The sequence below is a fragment of the Cricetulus griseus genome, chromosome X, assembly GCF_003668045.3.
Source record: "Cricetulus griseus strain 17A/GY chromosome X, alternate assembly CriGri-PICRH-1.0, whole genome shotgun sequence".
Taxonomy (NCBI): domain Eukaryota; kingdom Metazoa; phylum Chordata; class Mammalia; order Rodentia; family Cricetidae; genus Cricetulus; species Cricetulus griseus.
Genome location: NC_048604.1, coordinates 5,764,491 through 5,777,506, shown reverse-complemented (window position 1 = coordinate 5,777,506; position 13,016 = coordinate 5,764,491). Strand labels below are relative to the sequence as shown.

The 13,016-nt window shown below is 38.8% G+C and overlaps 1 protein-coding gene across 3 annotated transcripts in view; it reads left to right on the top strand.

Annotated features, from left to right (window-relative positions):
* Positions 1–13,016, top strand: part of Aff2 (AF4/FMR2 family member 2) — a 482,974-nt gene that overhangs the window by 431,273 nt on the left and 38,685 nt on the right. For all 3 annotated transcript variants that reach the window (XM_027433386.2, XM_027433385.2, XM_027433387.2), the window contains 2 exons: positions 9,771–9,930; positions 11,990–12,994. In XM_027433386.2, coding sequence (XP_027289187.1) covers positions 9,771–9,930; positions 11,990–12,994 — 1,165 coding nt within the window. The remainder of the gene's footprint in view (positions 1–9,770; positions 9,931–11,989; positions 12,995–13,016) is intronic.

Here is a 13,016-nt window from a genome sequence, read left to right as displayed (position 1 = left end):
CATAAATACCAATTACATAAAAATATCTTTCTAAATAAGTTTCATTTTGCTGATGGAATTGAATCAGAAAAATTTGAGCCCTGTGGTGGACAAGCCTTCACACACCAAATTGAAAGATTACAAGTCAATTACCAGGCTTACCTAATTATTTTCATAAATTAATTTATGCTTCAGAAGTTTTTGATGTTTGGTAGGCTGGCTGAATTACTGCTTTCTTTTGGTGATAAACAATACTTATACATTTCATAGTTAAGCATTGTTCTTTAGCAGGCAACTGGATTTGTCCTGAATTTCTATTCATTAGAAGGCTATTTGTAGCATTATGTAGCTATATACATGTCATTATGCCAGTTGCCCTTGAATGTATAATGTTCCTGTATACTTCATGCTAGCCCAATGAAATAAAATAAATTGAGAGCAAGCAATCAGTTATGAGGTAGTTAGTGAAAAGGGCTTAGAAGAAGGCTTTATCTGTGAGAATTAAGCCACTGGGAAAGCCCTATTTTGATCTGAGCTTGAGAAGAAGGTTTTAGTCAAGCAGAAGGGAAAAAAAAAAAAACAGTTGTCACTGGATAAAAGGTCAATAGGAGAAGAAGTAACAGAAGGCCAGTTTAAGCGCAGAGAGAAGACAAACATGGGGGGAAAGGGACATTAGCCTGGTGTTAAGGTGATGGAGCTAGGCCTCTGACAATGCTGTGGACAGCAATGTCCCCATCTGCACAGAAGTCATCAATTCCAAAACCAAGGAGCTCTTGATTCAGGTCAAAGAGGAAAACCAGAACAACTTTTAGTCTATCAGGGAGTGTAGAATGAAAATATGTAAGGAGTATTATATATGAAATGAGGAATATACAGGTTAAAGATTTTCTGTGCTATTAAGAAGTTTTAGAAGAATAGTTACAAATCATTCCAAGCCAAGTTACTGAGCCCAAAGAAGTTTCTAGTAGTGAGGAAGTCAAACCAAAAAGTGTTCACAATATCTTTATGTGGTTTCATCAAGAGGAGGACAGGCAGCAACAGTATGTTCTTGAGAAGTGGTGGCCTAGTCTAGGTCTTCAAGCCACTAGGGTTAGCTCTGAAATATCCACTCTCAAAGCAACATATTGTGTTACTGACTCTTTTGTAGAAGCTAGAAACTGTGATTTCCAAGTTGCAGTTTTGTCACTAACTTATAACTTTAACACTCATCTTTATGATATTCTTTAGATATGATTAGGAAGTAAAACACATTCAGTGAAGACAGTGAATGCCTTTTATTTTAGAAATTGTATATTTGTCTTTGAACCCACTGCTGCAAGATATTCCTCATCAAAAAGAAGTACAGGCCTTCTGTATTTTCAACACCAACTTCTTACAATTTATCTCATTGGGTTACTGAAGGAAACATTTGAGATTAATTCCAAGTCCCTGTTACCTTTTTAAAAGTTTTATTATTATGGTTGGCTGGCCCAGAACTTGGTAGCCCAGGATGTCACAGAGATTTGCCTGCCTCTCCCTCCATGATGCTGGTATTGAAGGCATGTGCCATGACACCCAGCCCTTTTACCATTTGATATGATTAAAAGATGCATTGTATAATAGATTTCTTCTTGTTTTCATCTTCTCGGGATAGAATTGATTTTTAATACCAGTAGCAAAATGAAAGCATTCCCTTTGCCCTCCCCCAGGTCCCATCCACATGACCAAGAAGCTCTAGGATTTCATTGAGAAGACCTGTTCCCTTACTTCCAAGTGTTCTTGTGGCCAGTAAATCCCATGCCATAAATGGCAAATTCATTGGAGTAAAATTGCAAGAAAAGTATGTAACACAAGTTCTAATTGGTCTTAATAATAAAATCCCATAGTCAGATATTAAGGGGTGAAAGCTGAAAGATCAGAGAAGCAGAGAAGTCAGCCACTAGAGCTCTTACCTCTACAAAATCCTCAAACTGAAAAGAGACCGAGTTCCTGTCTCCTCCTACCTATATTCCTCTCTCCACCCAGGCATCTCACTTCCTGTTTGTGTAGACCTCCAGACCTCTATGATTAGCTACTACCCACCCTCTGCTCTTCAGGAAGGCTTTATTTGTTATAATATAAACAAGATATCACCACAAAAATATCAAGTACACCATAATTTAAAAAATCATTCTGGTCTTATTAATCTGATGATGACAACATCCTACTGAGACCACAGAGGCATGGCACAATATGGAGGTTAAGTGCCTTACCTAAGCAGAGGATGTTTCTGGGGACAGTCCTCCCAGGGATCTATGAGAAGACATCTTTATTATTTTACTCTAGGGTATCTTAATCACACTAAGCATTTCACAGAGTATGTGGTTTATAACACCTCTTTCCTAAGAAGTTTACCTTCTAAATCAAGTGTTTGTGATATGTCGAATAACAGATCAGACATGGCATGAGACAAACAACGCTGAACGGGAGATTGTCATTGAGAGACATCTGAGAAGAAAAACAGTCTAGAGAGAGTGGAAAAAGAAGGGCCACTTCCCTGTGCAGCAGCAAGTCTAAGCCCACTAGGCAATAAGAGAGGAGATACCAAACAAGCAGAAGGCTGCAGCCTGTTCAGAGACATATAAATCTGTCTCCACAGTAGCTGAGCTGCCTCAGCATGCCTTGTGTTTTCCCATGGAATATAGCATGGGAATGTTATGGGTTCTCCTGACAAGCAGCTGGACTCTATCTCCAAACAAGTTCTAGAAAGAGTGCATGACTCCTGTACAAATATCCCACAACAGAAGTACACAACTTACTTGACCTAAGATTAGTGATAGATATAATTCATCTTTGGGACTCTTTGACCTTTGTATATAGCCTCTTCGAGACCAATCTTCTTAGGTTCCTTTTGAGTACCAGCTACTCACCAATCATTCATTGTCTCTGTGGAGACCAGGGTCTTAGGTTTCAATGTTCACTGAACTTGTTTCCCTTGTTCCCATTGTTAACAAGCAATCTTTAAAGATAAAAGGTACCCAAGCAATTTCCCCCCACCTATTAGGTTGCCTGATTGCACCAGCTCAAAAAGTAGCAAAAAGTCAATGTGGATTCCAAATTGCACAGACAAATTAAAATGCCACACAAATATTGATGTTGTCAAGATGTAATATCCCATTAGCAAACACTAGCTAGTCTCCCCAGCATCTTCCACAGTAACATCCCACTAGGTACTGTAGTGAAGCAGAATTCAGTGTCTTTACATTTTCTTTTTCTTTGAACCTGAATGTTAAGTTTCTAAAGTATTTCAAGTGTTTTTCATCTTGATATTGCTCTGTGCTGAGCATCAGTATTCATAGCTGTAAATGGAAGAGGTATGGTAGCTAAGTCTTGACATACACATTAAAAAAAGAGATGCAGAGAAAATTTGGCTAACCAGATTCTTGGTACAGAGTAAAGTAGAGTAAATTGTACTCATAAGTACATTGCCATTATGGATTAAACTTGGTTACTAGAAATAGTCATCAAGATAGTCTGTCCTTCCCCAAATGTTTGTTTGAGACAGAGCATCTCACCTCAGAACCTCATTAGTAATCCTTAGGGCACATCAAATGAAAGAATCATGCATTTGGGTAATTATTGGTGCAGATAAAGGGGTCAAGAAAGTTTCAAACTTAAGTCCTTGCTTATCAGGTGTCTAATAAGAACTCTTCAGAAATGATTGCTTAAAGAAGGCTGCAAGGGGATAGGGGAAACAAAGAGAGGCTATGAAAATGGCACGGTGAGTAAATACTTGGTATACAAGCATAAGAGCCTGTGGATACATATCACCTACATTAAAAAATAGGATACTGTGGTATACAGTATGTACCCACAACTCCAGTGCTTGAGCAATTGTTCATGGGTTGGTGCACAGACAGAGAGATCCCTAGAACTTCCTGATCACGCTATCCAGTCTAGTTAAATAAATGAGCTTCAGGTTCAACAAGAAGCCTGTCTTCAAAAAGAAGGTAGAGAGCAATGGAAGATACCCACTGTCAATCTCTGGTCTCCACATGTGCACACATGGGTTTCACACACCCACATACATGTATCCACTCACACATATAGACCCTAACTCAAAACTTAAGTTTTACCCTTTATAATAAAAAATGACAGAGAGCAGCCAACTTGTTATTAAAGAAGGTGCAGAAAATAATTATGGGAAATCCATATTTGATATCCAAATTGCATTTTAGCTTTTAATTTCAATTTTGTAGCTCATTACTTTCTTTTTCCTCCAACGACTTATTTCCTGATTAGCCCTGTGTAGTTAGCCTGCTACTCTCAGTGGAGTCCACCAGCAGTATAGATATCATTGGGATTGCATTAGAAATGCAGAAATCAGACCCTGCCCCAGGCTTCCTTAAACAGAACGGGCACACTAACAAGCTCTCCAGGTGATTCCCATGCACAACGAAGTATCAGATTCACTGGTTAAAATAATTATATTACCTGAATGACCATACTGTCCTTGTTAAAATCTGTGTAATGTGTTCTCCCCAGTTCACAGATAAAAACGTGAAACTTGTGTTGAATGTCTGGTAAAGTGCCCAAGGTGCTACTCAAAACCAGATCAGATACTCTGCTATCCAATCTCATATTCTTTCTGGTTATAACAATACAGCTTTTCTAAAGTCATCGGGGGAGGTGCAGTTATTTAAATGGACTGAAATTAGGTCCAAGCAAAAAACATCCCAAGGATTTTGATCTGGTCAGTCGACTGAAGTCACAGCTGAAGTCTGATTGATTAAGTGAAGGGAATTATGAAAAGTCATTACCACAATTGTTCATTGCTATCACTTCAGAAGGACAAAGCTTCAGGCAAATTTATAAAAAGAATTTATAGAGTAATATTTGAGTGGGAAAGAGGAAAGATCAGGTAGAGAGCTCTTCACAATTTAATTAACACAAATATAAAATCATTCTAAATTATCTGGTAGAAAGACATATGATCCTTATAAAATTAGAAAAGAATCGAGTTAAAATTTGCATAAGTGTCAACTAAAAGAAAGAATTTAATGCGAGTCTATCTTGAAAATTATCTGATGCTACATGTCATTGGCAAATTCTGGGTCTTTTGGCATTTGTTGCCAATATCAATATCCGAAGGACTTTCTTGTCAAAATTTTCCATTTCTGTTTCTCAATACAAAGATATCACCTATTTATAGAATCGAGAATTTTCTTTTTGATGCCTACATACTTTGATTAATCAAACTGATCAATCCATACTTTTTCTTTACGCCTTATGGAATGAGCTTGCAGCTGAATTAAGAGGAGACTCATAGAGCACCAGTGCAAATATTGGGTTTTCTAAAAACAGTTGATCTGAATTAATGAACAGCCTAAACCATAAAACAGTCCTTCAGGAATACATACTTTAGTAGTCTAGGGCTTAATAAGAGTTATGTGAGTGACAAACTGCTGTGGAGAGCAGATCATCTGAGACCTGTTTAAGCAGCAGATTGAATGGGCTCAGTGCTTTCTCATATTTTCTCCTATAACTAGTACATACACTCCCTTAAAATCTCCTACACACTGTCGGGCATTGGTGGTGCATGCCTTTAATCTCAGCACTCAGGAGGCAGAGGCAGGCGGATCTCTGTGAGTTCCAGGCCAGCCTGGTCTCCAGAGCGAATGCCAGGATAGGCTCCAAAGCTACACAGAGAAACCCTGTCTCGAACCCCCCCCCCAAAAAAAAATCTCCTACACACTTTAGTTTTAAAAGGATTACAAGTTCTGAGTAAGAAGATGTCTTAAACAGTATCCAAACCTACTCCATGCCCATACTTGCAATCTTACTAGCCCAGTCCTCATGGCTCTTTTGCTACTACCTGGTCACTGACTTGCAGGGAACATTTTACTTCAACATTTTGGGAAAAAAAAACTTTAAAAAATGTTGAAAGGTAATATTCGTGACTAAATGTCTAGATTATTGTAGCTATATTATCTTGGAGGATATTCTGCGTGTCTTTCCCTTTCCCAAAGGATAGACCTTAAGTTTGTTCAAATATTGTCATTCATTTTAGGATCTGCCCACCTCTCCACACACCCCAAATCTCCTTCCACAATTAGACCCAGTTTCTTATGTATTGTTTCCAGCTGCTTTGATTTTCTTGCATCTACTCATTAATTATAGTGGCATGACTCAATCCCAATTGTTTCTGGAAACATTTAGTCAATACAATCATAAATGTATTCATGTCTACAATACAGTGTGCAATTGATGGACCATCTCTTAGAGGTCATAATTTCTCACAGCCCTTTCAAGATCCTTAGACAAGAAACAACTCTGTCTAAAGAAGACATTTTAATGGCCCCTGAATTTCACTCCAAATGACCTTCTCTGATCTCTCTCCTATACCTTGAATTCCCCTTCTAGTCTGGGCTGCAGTTGTAAAGACAAAATGAATGAACTTGGAATTAAAATGAGGCTTTGCTTCATTCAGTAAGGCTGACTCACTGATGAATACAGTAGCAAAGCTGATCTATGAAAACACTGAACAGTTGACACTGAAGTTGTTACAAATGTGTGTCCTTTGAGAAATTATATCCCATTAGCATTTAAGTCATAGACTACAGAGTGTGGAGTACTTAGTTTCATATACTAAATGATAGTGATCCTAATATCACACATTGGAAACCACTAGCACTTCTTAGAAATTTAGTTTATTTAAATTTAAGAGTAAATGGTGTGTAGGAGATAATTTTAACGTAGCCTTGGTGAATGAAGAAATAAATTATGCATTAATCCTTCCTTTCCTATGCAGAGTCAAGTACTGCATTTTGGATGAATTAATTCACAGTCATTTTAATATGCATTTTAAAAATAAATTAACGACATATTAAAATAAATGTATCAGACGTGAGTGGGAATTTAGCTGACCAGCTAACAGTTTTAGGAAAATAACTGAAAGTGAAATATAGTGATGCTTTGCCAACTTGAAGATTCCATGGTGGATTCTAAACAAGAATAAGGGTCTGAACCACTTATTCTAATGTTTATATTTGTTCTGCTTTTGGAAGTCTTGTATTTCAAGACAAGTATTTCAGTTTTGGCTTCATTTTTGTTCCTGGGTACAGTCTTAGCCAGTACCATATGAAGTGAATCCTAGAGTCAGTTATATTACTTCCATTACTGGGTGCAGTGATTTCTATCCAAGACCATGATCTCTTAATTATGATTCTAAAACTCAGAAAGTTACAGAACTTTCTTTTTTAAGTTTGAGACAAATTCATTTGATGACACCCTTGACATAAACTAATATAAAGCATTCTGTGAAGGTTACAGCAGTAATATTAATTTTCGCTGCATGCACTTAATATGGTGAATATAAATCATGATTTATATTTATATTAAGTTTGAAGTTTTAAAAATATTCATACCAAAATGCATTTGTCCTCAGAATGGCTTTGAATAAAGAACATGTACATTATACACACATATTCTCCCAGTTTCCTATTAAATCTGTGAAGTTTTCATTCTGAGTTAGTTTAAGAGTAAGTTGATTCTGCTAAGTAAATATCTGTACTTTATGTGTATCATGGTAGTGCTTTTATCTTGAGGGTATAAACTCAGTGGTCATTTTATTTCCTACAGAAATTGTACAAAATAATCTAGTAAATGGGAACTCTATCCAGAAATATCCCAAACAAATCCAGAACCCATTTTAAGTTGATAGTATCAGGATGACCATCTTCTTACAAGAAGCCACAAATGAATGTATGTATTGTGAATATTAGGAAACAGCTTTTTACTGGAAAATAATAATCTTGGATCCAAATTGGACTTTTTATTCTCTCAATCCACCACCCCGTATTCTCAGCATTTCAACTATGTTAATTTATAATTGAAACTTTGCTGGAGGGAAATTGAGGCCAAATTTGCTTAATCTCTGGATTAGTCTCACTTAGATATATTCTCTTAATCTTTATTTAGTAACTGAAGATAAAAAAAGCAATTGATTCAATTTAAAGGGCACTTAGTATAAGTATTGAGTCATTACTAGCACTTAAAGCGAGTTTTGTAAAGAAATGCTGAGAAATACAAGCACTAAAGTACAGGCTTCTTGCTTTTCCTTGTAAGAGAAATGTATGCACATTTCCCCAAGTGATACAGGCCCCTATGTCTTGTGCTTTCCTCTAATCTCTTGGTGTGTTTGGCAGAGAATGTGCTTGTGGATACCATTTACTTGGCAGCTAGCAATTTAAGATGAGTCTTTGCTCTATGAAAGGAAACGTCTACCCAGGAGATTAAAGGACCAGACATTTGGGACTGAAGTTCTAAGCGGTGAAAAGGTTCTCTGTGCTGAATGGTGGCTGATGAGGAACCCATGCTGCCATAAAAGGATCTCACTTCCACCCTCGCAGCAGGGAAGGAAATCTTCATCCCAGAGCCAAAGCTTTAAAGAAGAGGCTCTGCTGAGGGTGTGGCATGGGCATGAACTGGTAGAGCTTCAGGCAAGGAATAAAGGCTTATGCTTCTAGAGTCCTTCACAAGGGAATTCTTGAAATGTCTATCTTAGGTTTGAAGATGAGAGCAGAGAATTAGGTGGTCCCCAAAGTCAGGGCATGGCCTCTTGTTTGAACTTTTTGCCTCAGATTTGATGAACGTTAGGTGAGAAAGCCAAGAAAATAGCAGTACTGTCTGAGCTGAGAAGCACAGCGGTGGGGTGCCAAGCAGAAGGAGGGACCAGATTTAGTACCATAGGGAAAATGCAACAGGCCCAAGCCTTACTTTGAGATCAATTGCTCTCCAGAGGAATAAGGAGCTGAAAAGATTCAATGAGATTAAAACCCTCCTCAATGTTTGTTTTTGTTTTGCAGTTGCTGTTTTGGTTTTTATGGCTTTTTTTCTGTACAGTACCTAAGAGAAAGAAGGGCAGAACTTAATCCAAAGAAACAATAGGCAAAAAGACAGAAAAACAATGTTGCGTCCCAGAATACTGTAAGCCTGTTGATTTGGTGCAGTGCACAGAGAGTAAACGTTTGCTAAAGAAGAGTTATTCCCATCAAAGGCAGAGGAAGCAAATGGTGTAACTTTTCAAATACTTTGTTTGATCAGCTTTACGAATTTAAAAATCAATCATCTGAGATAGTTGTTCCCTCAGGATCTTACCTCCTTGATAAAAGTGTCAAAGCACTTACAAAAGTGATAATGAAGAACACAAAGAAGTACATTTTCTCATTTCCTTATTCCTGGACCCAACAGACTGAAATTGAGGACCACAGATTAGACCCTTGGAATAATAAGAACTGAGCACAGCTCCTTTGAAGAAGCTATGGCACCAGGAGCCTGTCCTCTGCTGTGAGGTCTAGGAAAGTCCCTCCATGACCCTGGGCTTTAGTTTCCTTCAATAAAAAAAAAATACTGAAGTTAAGAGTTCTTACAAATATGACTACACTGGACTATCCTCCCAGAACTTAGGGGTGGAGGTCTATAAGATAACAAAAACTTAACTGAAATCAATAAATGGAGCAATTAACATTTAAGTCTCAGCTTCTAGTCTGTATCCATAAGGTGCGAAATCTCTGCTGCAATCTCATATTCATGTGGATTATGAAGGTGGGGAGGCTTTCCTGGAAGAAAAGAAAACTATGCTGGCCCGGGGTTCTTGGTTCTAATCAAATCTTTGACATGGGCCAGGTCACTGTGCTCCTGGAGCCGTATATTTTGTCTGTGTGCTCTACTCTGCCTGAATCTCACAGTTAATAAGTCTTTGTGTTGAACATGCCTGTTTCTTTCTAGTCTGAGACTGGATGAAGCAATAAATGATGTCATTTTTCTTCCAGCCCACTCTTGGCCACATCACAGGCTACACCTGCGGCCCAACCAAACGGGGGGTCTGGCAGCTCCAGTGAGTCAGAGAGTAGTTCAGAATCGGACTCAGACACTGAAAGCAGCACTACGGACAGTGAATCCAATGAGGCTCCTCGAGTGGCCACTCCAGAGGTAAATGAAGTTGTCAAGGCCCCAACATCCACATATATCACCAGTCTCTGTACTTTAGTACAGTAACTACTTCAGAAAAATAACCAGAGACTTGATAAGATTGTGTCTCTAAAACATATATCTGTATATGTCCTAACATATGTAGATTCCTTCTGTGTGGCTCAATCTGTGCTGCACAGATTCTTGCTGCTGTATGCTTGATTTTCTGTGGGAGTCACTTAGCTAGTCTGAGCCTTAAGCCTCATCTCACACACAAAATTAGTACATTAATAATGAAGCTTGCAAATAATTTTTTTAAGTGAACCAAAAAAAAAGCCAGTCACAATCCACTTCTGGATCTAAATTCTATTTTCAAGTCATTCAAGTGATAAATGGATAGTAAACAATGAGGTCTTGAGAAATATACCTTTCCATAACAGTCAAACAGCACTCAAGTAGTCACATGCTCCTTATTTTAATTCACACCATGTGTCTGAAAACAGTAAGTCATGAAATGTTTAGCATAGCACAACAAAACATCAGAACAATAACTTAGAAATAGAAAAATTAGGTTTCCCCTTCTCATTCTCTATGAGTTGAGGCTAAGTGCTCTGGTTCCCTGAGCCTGCATATGCTGCAACAAGGAAATGCCTCTCATATCTTTTTATACACTTCTTTTCCAAAACTCAGAAAGGAATAATAGAAAGCAATAGTCATTTTATTGCTGTTAAAAATAGCAAATGCTGTGCTAGACACTTGACTTCCATTTTCTCATTTCCTCTTAGTAACAACCTCTCAATATAGTCCATTTTATAGGTGACAATGTATGTTTATGAGAAGTTAAACCAAAACCACCCCAAGCTCTCACACTTACACAGTAGTAAAGCTGGGACTGACAAACCCAGGTCACTGTGCTGCCAGAGCTAGCTTTAAGCCTTGGAGCTACACTGCTCAGAATGCAGCTCATATGGTTTCCTTCATCCTCACCTGCTATTATCTTCTACAGGCAGGGATCATAGCTACTTAATTCTTCTTAAATCTGCCATCCTCTATTTACTGGTGCCACATGGCTTTCAGAAGAAGGGCTCTTCTAATAAAAATGATGGCCATTTATTCAAATTGGTAGAACTCAGATTTGAATATCAAGAGCCTGAATTGAATATACCATTTCCCTTGCTTAATAGTGAATGCTAAAGTCTACATATATATCTCCATAAATTGATTATTGCTCATGTATTTAGGAAAGTGTAATGGTTTGAGTCAACTTTTTTAATCCTTCAGTAAAACCACAGAGAATTACAGCAACATATAGTAGACCTTGGATTTCTGAAGATGGAAAGCTTTTCTCTCTGAACAAGCTTGAGACACACTTAGAGTTCCTCTCAGGATCAGACAACATAACCTCTGACTCCTGGTGATAGACTGATCTATGACTCTTAGCAAAAGACTTTGGGAAAATTGTTCTCTCCCAGAAATCCCGGCCTACAGTCTGAAGCATTTCCTTGTGAAGAGCCCTTTACTTCCCAGCTAGAGTAGGTAATATTTTAAAAGGAACACCAGAAACTTGTGCTAAAAAAACAGACTTTGGTTGATTTACAGCTGGATGGCATTTATCTAGTCAGATACAAAGGGAAAACAAATCACTGTTTTAATCTTCACTGAAATTATGTTTCTCAATGAGTCTCTCTCTCTCTCTCTCTCTCTCTCTCTCTCTCTCTCTCTCTCTCTCTCTCTCTGTGTGTGTGTGTGTGTGTGTGTGTGTGTTTGTATTTGTGTGTGTTTGTGTTTGTCACTTAGCATCCAAGGTGTCTGTTTGTTTGTTTGCAAGGTCTCAGGTAGCTCAAAATAGCCTCAAACTCAAACTTGATATGTAATTGAAAATATCCTTGAATGTTTGACCCTCCTCCATGTTCACATCCATACCTGATTTATGTAGTTCTAAGAATGAAACACATGCATGCTAGGCTAGTATTCTACTAACGACATTCCCACCCCATATCATCCAAGATTGTATTAACAAATAGTCACTATACAGAAAATCCCTCAAAAGTCATCCTAGTTACTGTTTCTCAATCTGCAGCCTGTGCCACCGTCAACCAACAAATGGCAACTAGACAAATGGCTGAACAAAGTCACATCCCAGAACAAGTCATTTATCTGTGGCCAAAATGAGACACCCATGGAGACCATTTCTCTGCCTCCTCCAATAATACAACCAGTGGAAGTCCAGGTCAAAGTGAAACCAAACCCCAGCCAGGCTGTGGCTGGACCCAAAGAAAGGCCTCTCCTCGGCCTCATTAGGGAGAAGGCTCGACCAAGGCCCACTCAGAAAGTCCCAGAAACAAAGGCTTTGAAGCATAAGTTGTCAACATCCGTTGATACAGTTTCTCAAAGGACAATTGGGAAGAAACAGCCCAAAAAAGTTGAGAAAAACACCAACTTTGAGGAGTTTACCTGGCCCAAACCAAATATTACCAGCACCACTTCCAAAGAAAAGGAAAGTGTGGAGCTTCCTGAGCCACCTCGAAGCCGCAACAAAGCCACTGCCCATAAACCAGTTCCTAGGAAAGAACCAAGGCCTCATGCCCCTTTGACCACTGAGAAGAAGAAGTATAGAGGGCCTGGAAAGATTGCGCCAAAGTCCCGGGAATTCATTGAATCAGATTCATCTACATCTGATTCCAACACAGACCAGGAAGAGACCCTGCAGATCAAAGTACTGCCTCCTTGCATTGCTCCTGGAATAAACACTTCTAAATCCAAGGATACTTCTAATGCCAGCCTGACCCTTAGCACCTTGACCAGCAGCAGCAACAGCAGCTTATCCACCAGCAATGAGGAGACAGCTTTTTCACCTCCATCTGCCATGCAAACTGAGCTTTTGTCCCCTCTACAAGATCATGAGAACCCGAAAAATCTCTGGGTAAAGATTGACCTTGACTTACTTTCAAGAGTACCTGGCAAAAACACAGTCTTAGCAGGAGCTGCCAAGACAGAGCACAAGGAGACTGCCTTGAAACCCAAGCGACAAACTGCTGGCGTGACTGTGGAAAAGCCAGCCCCCAAGGGCAAGCGTAAGCACAAGGTGAGTTGCCCAGTGGAGTGTT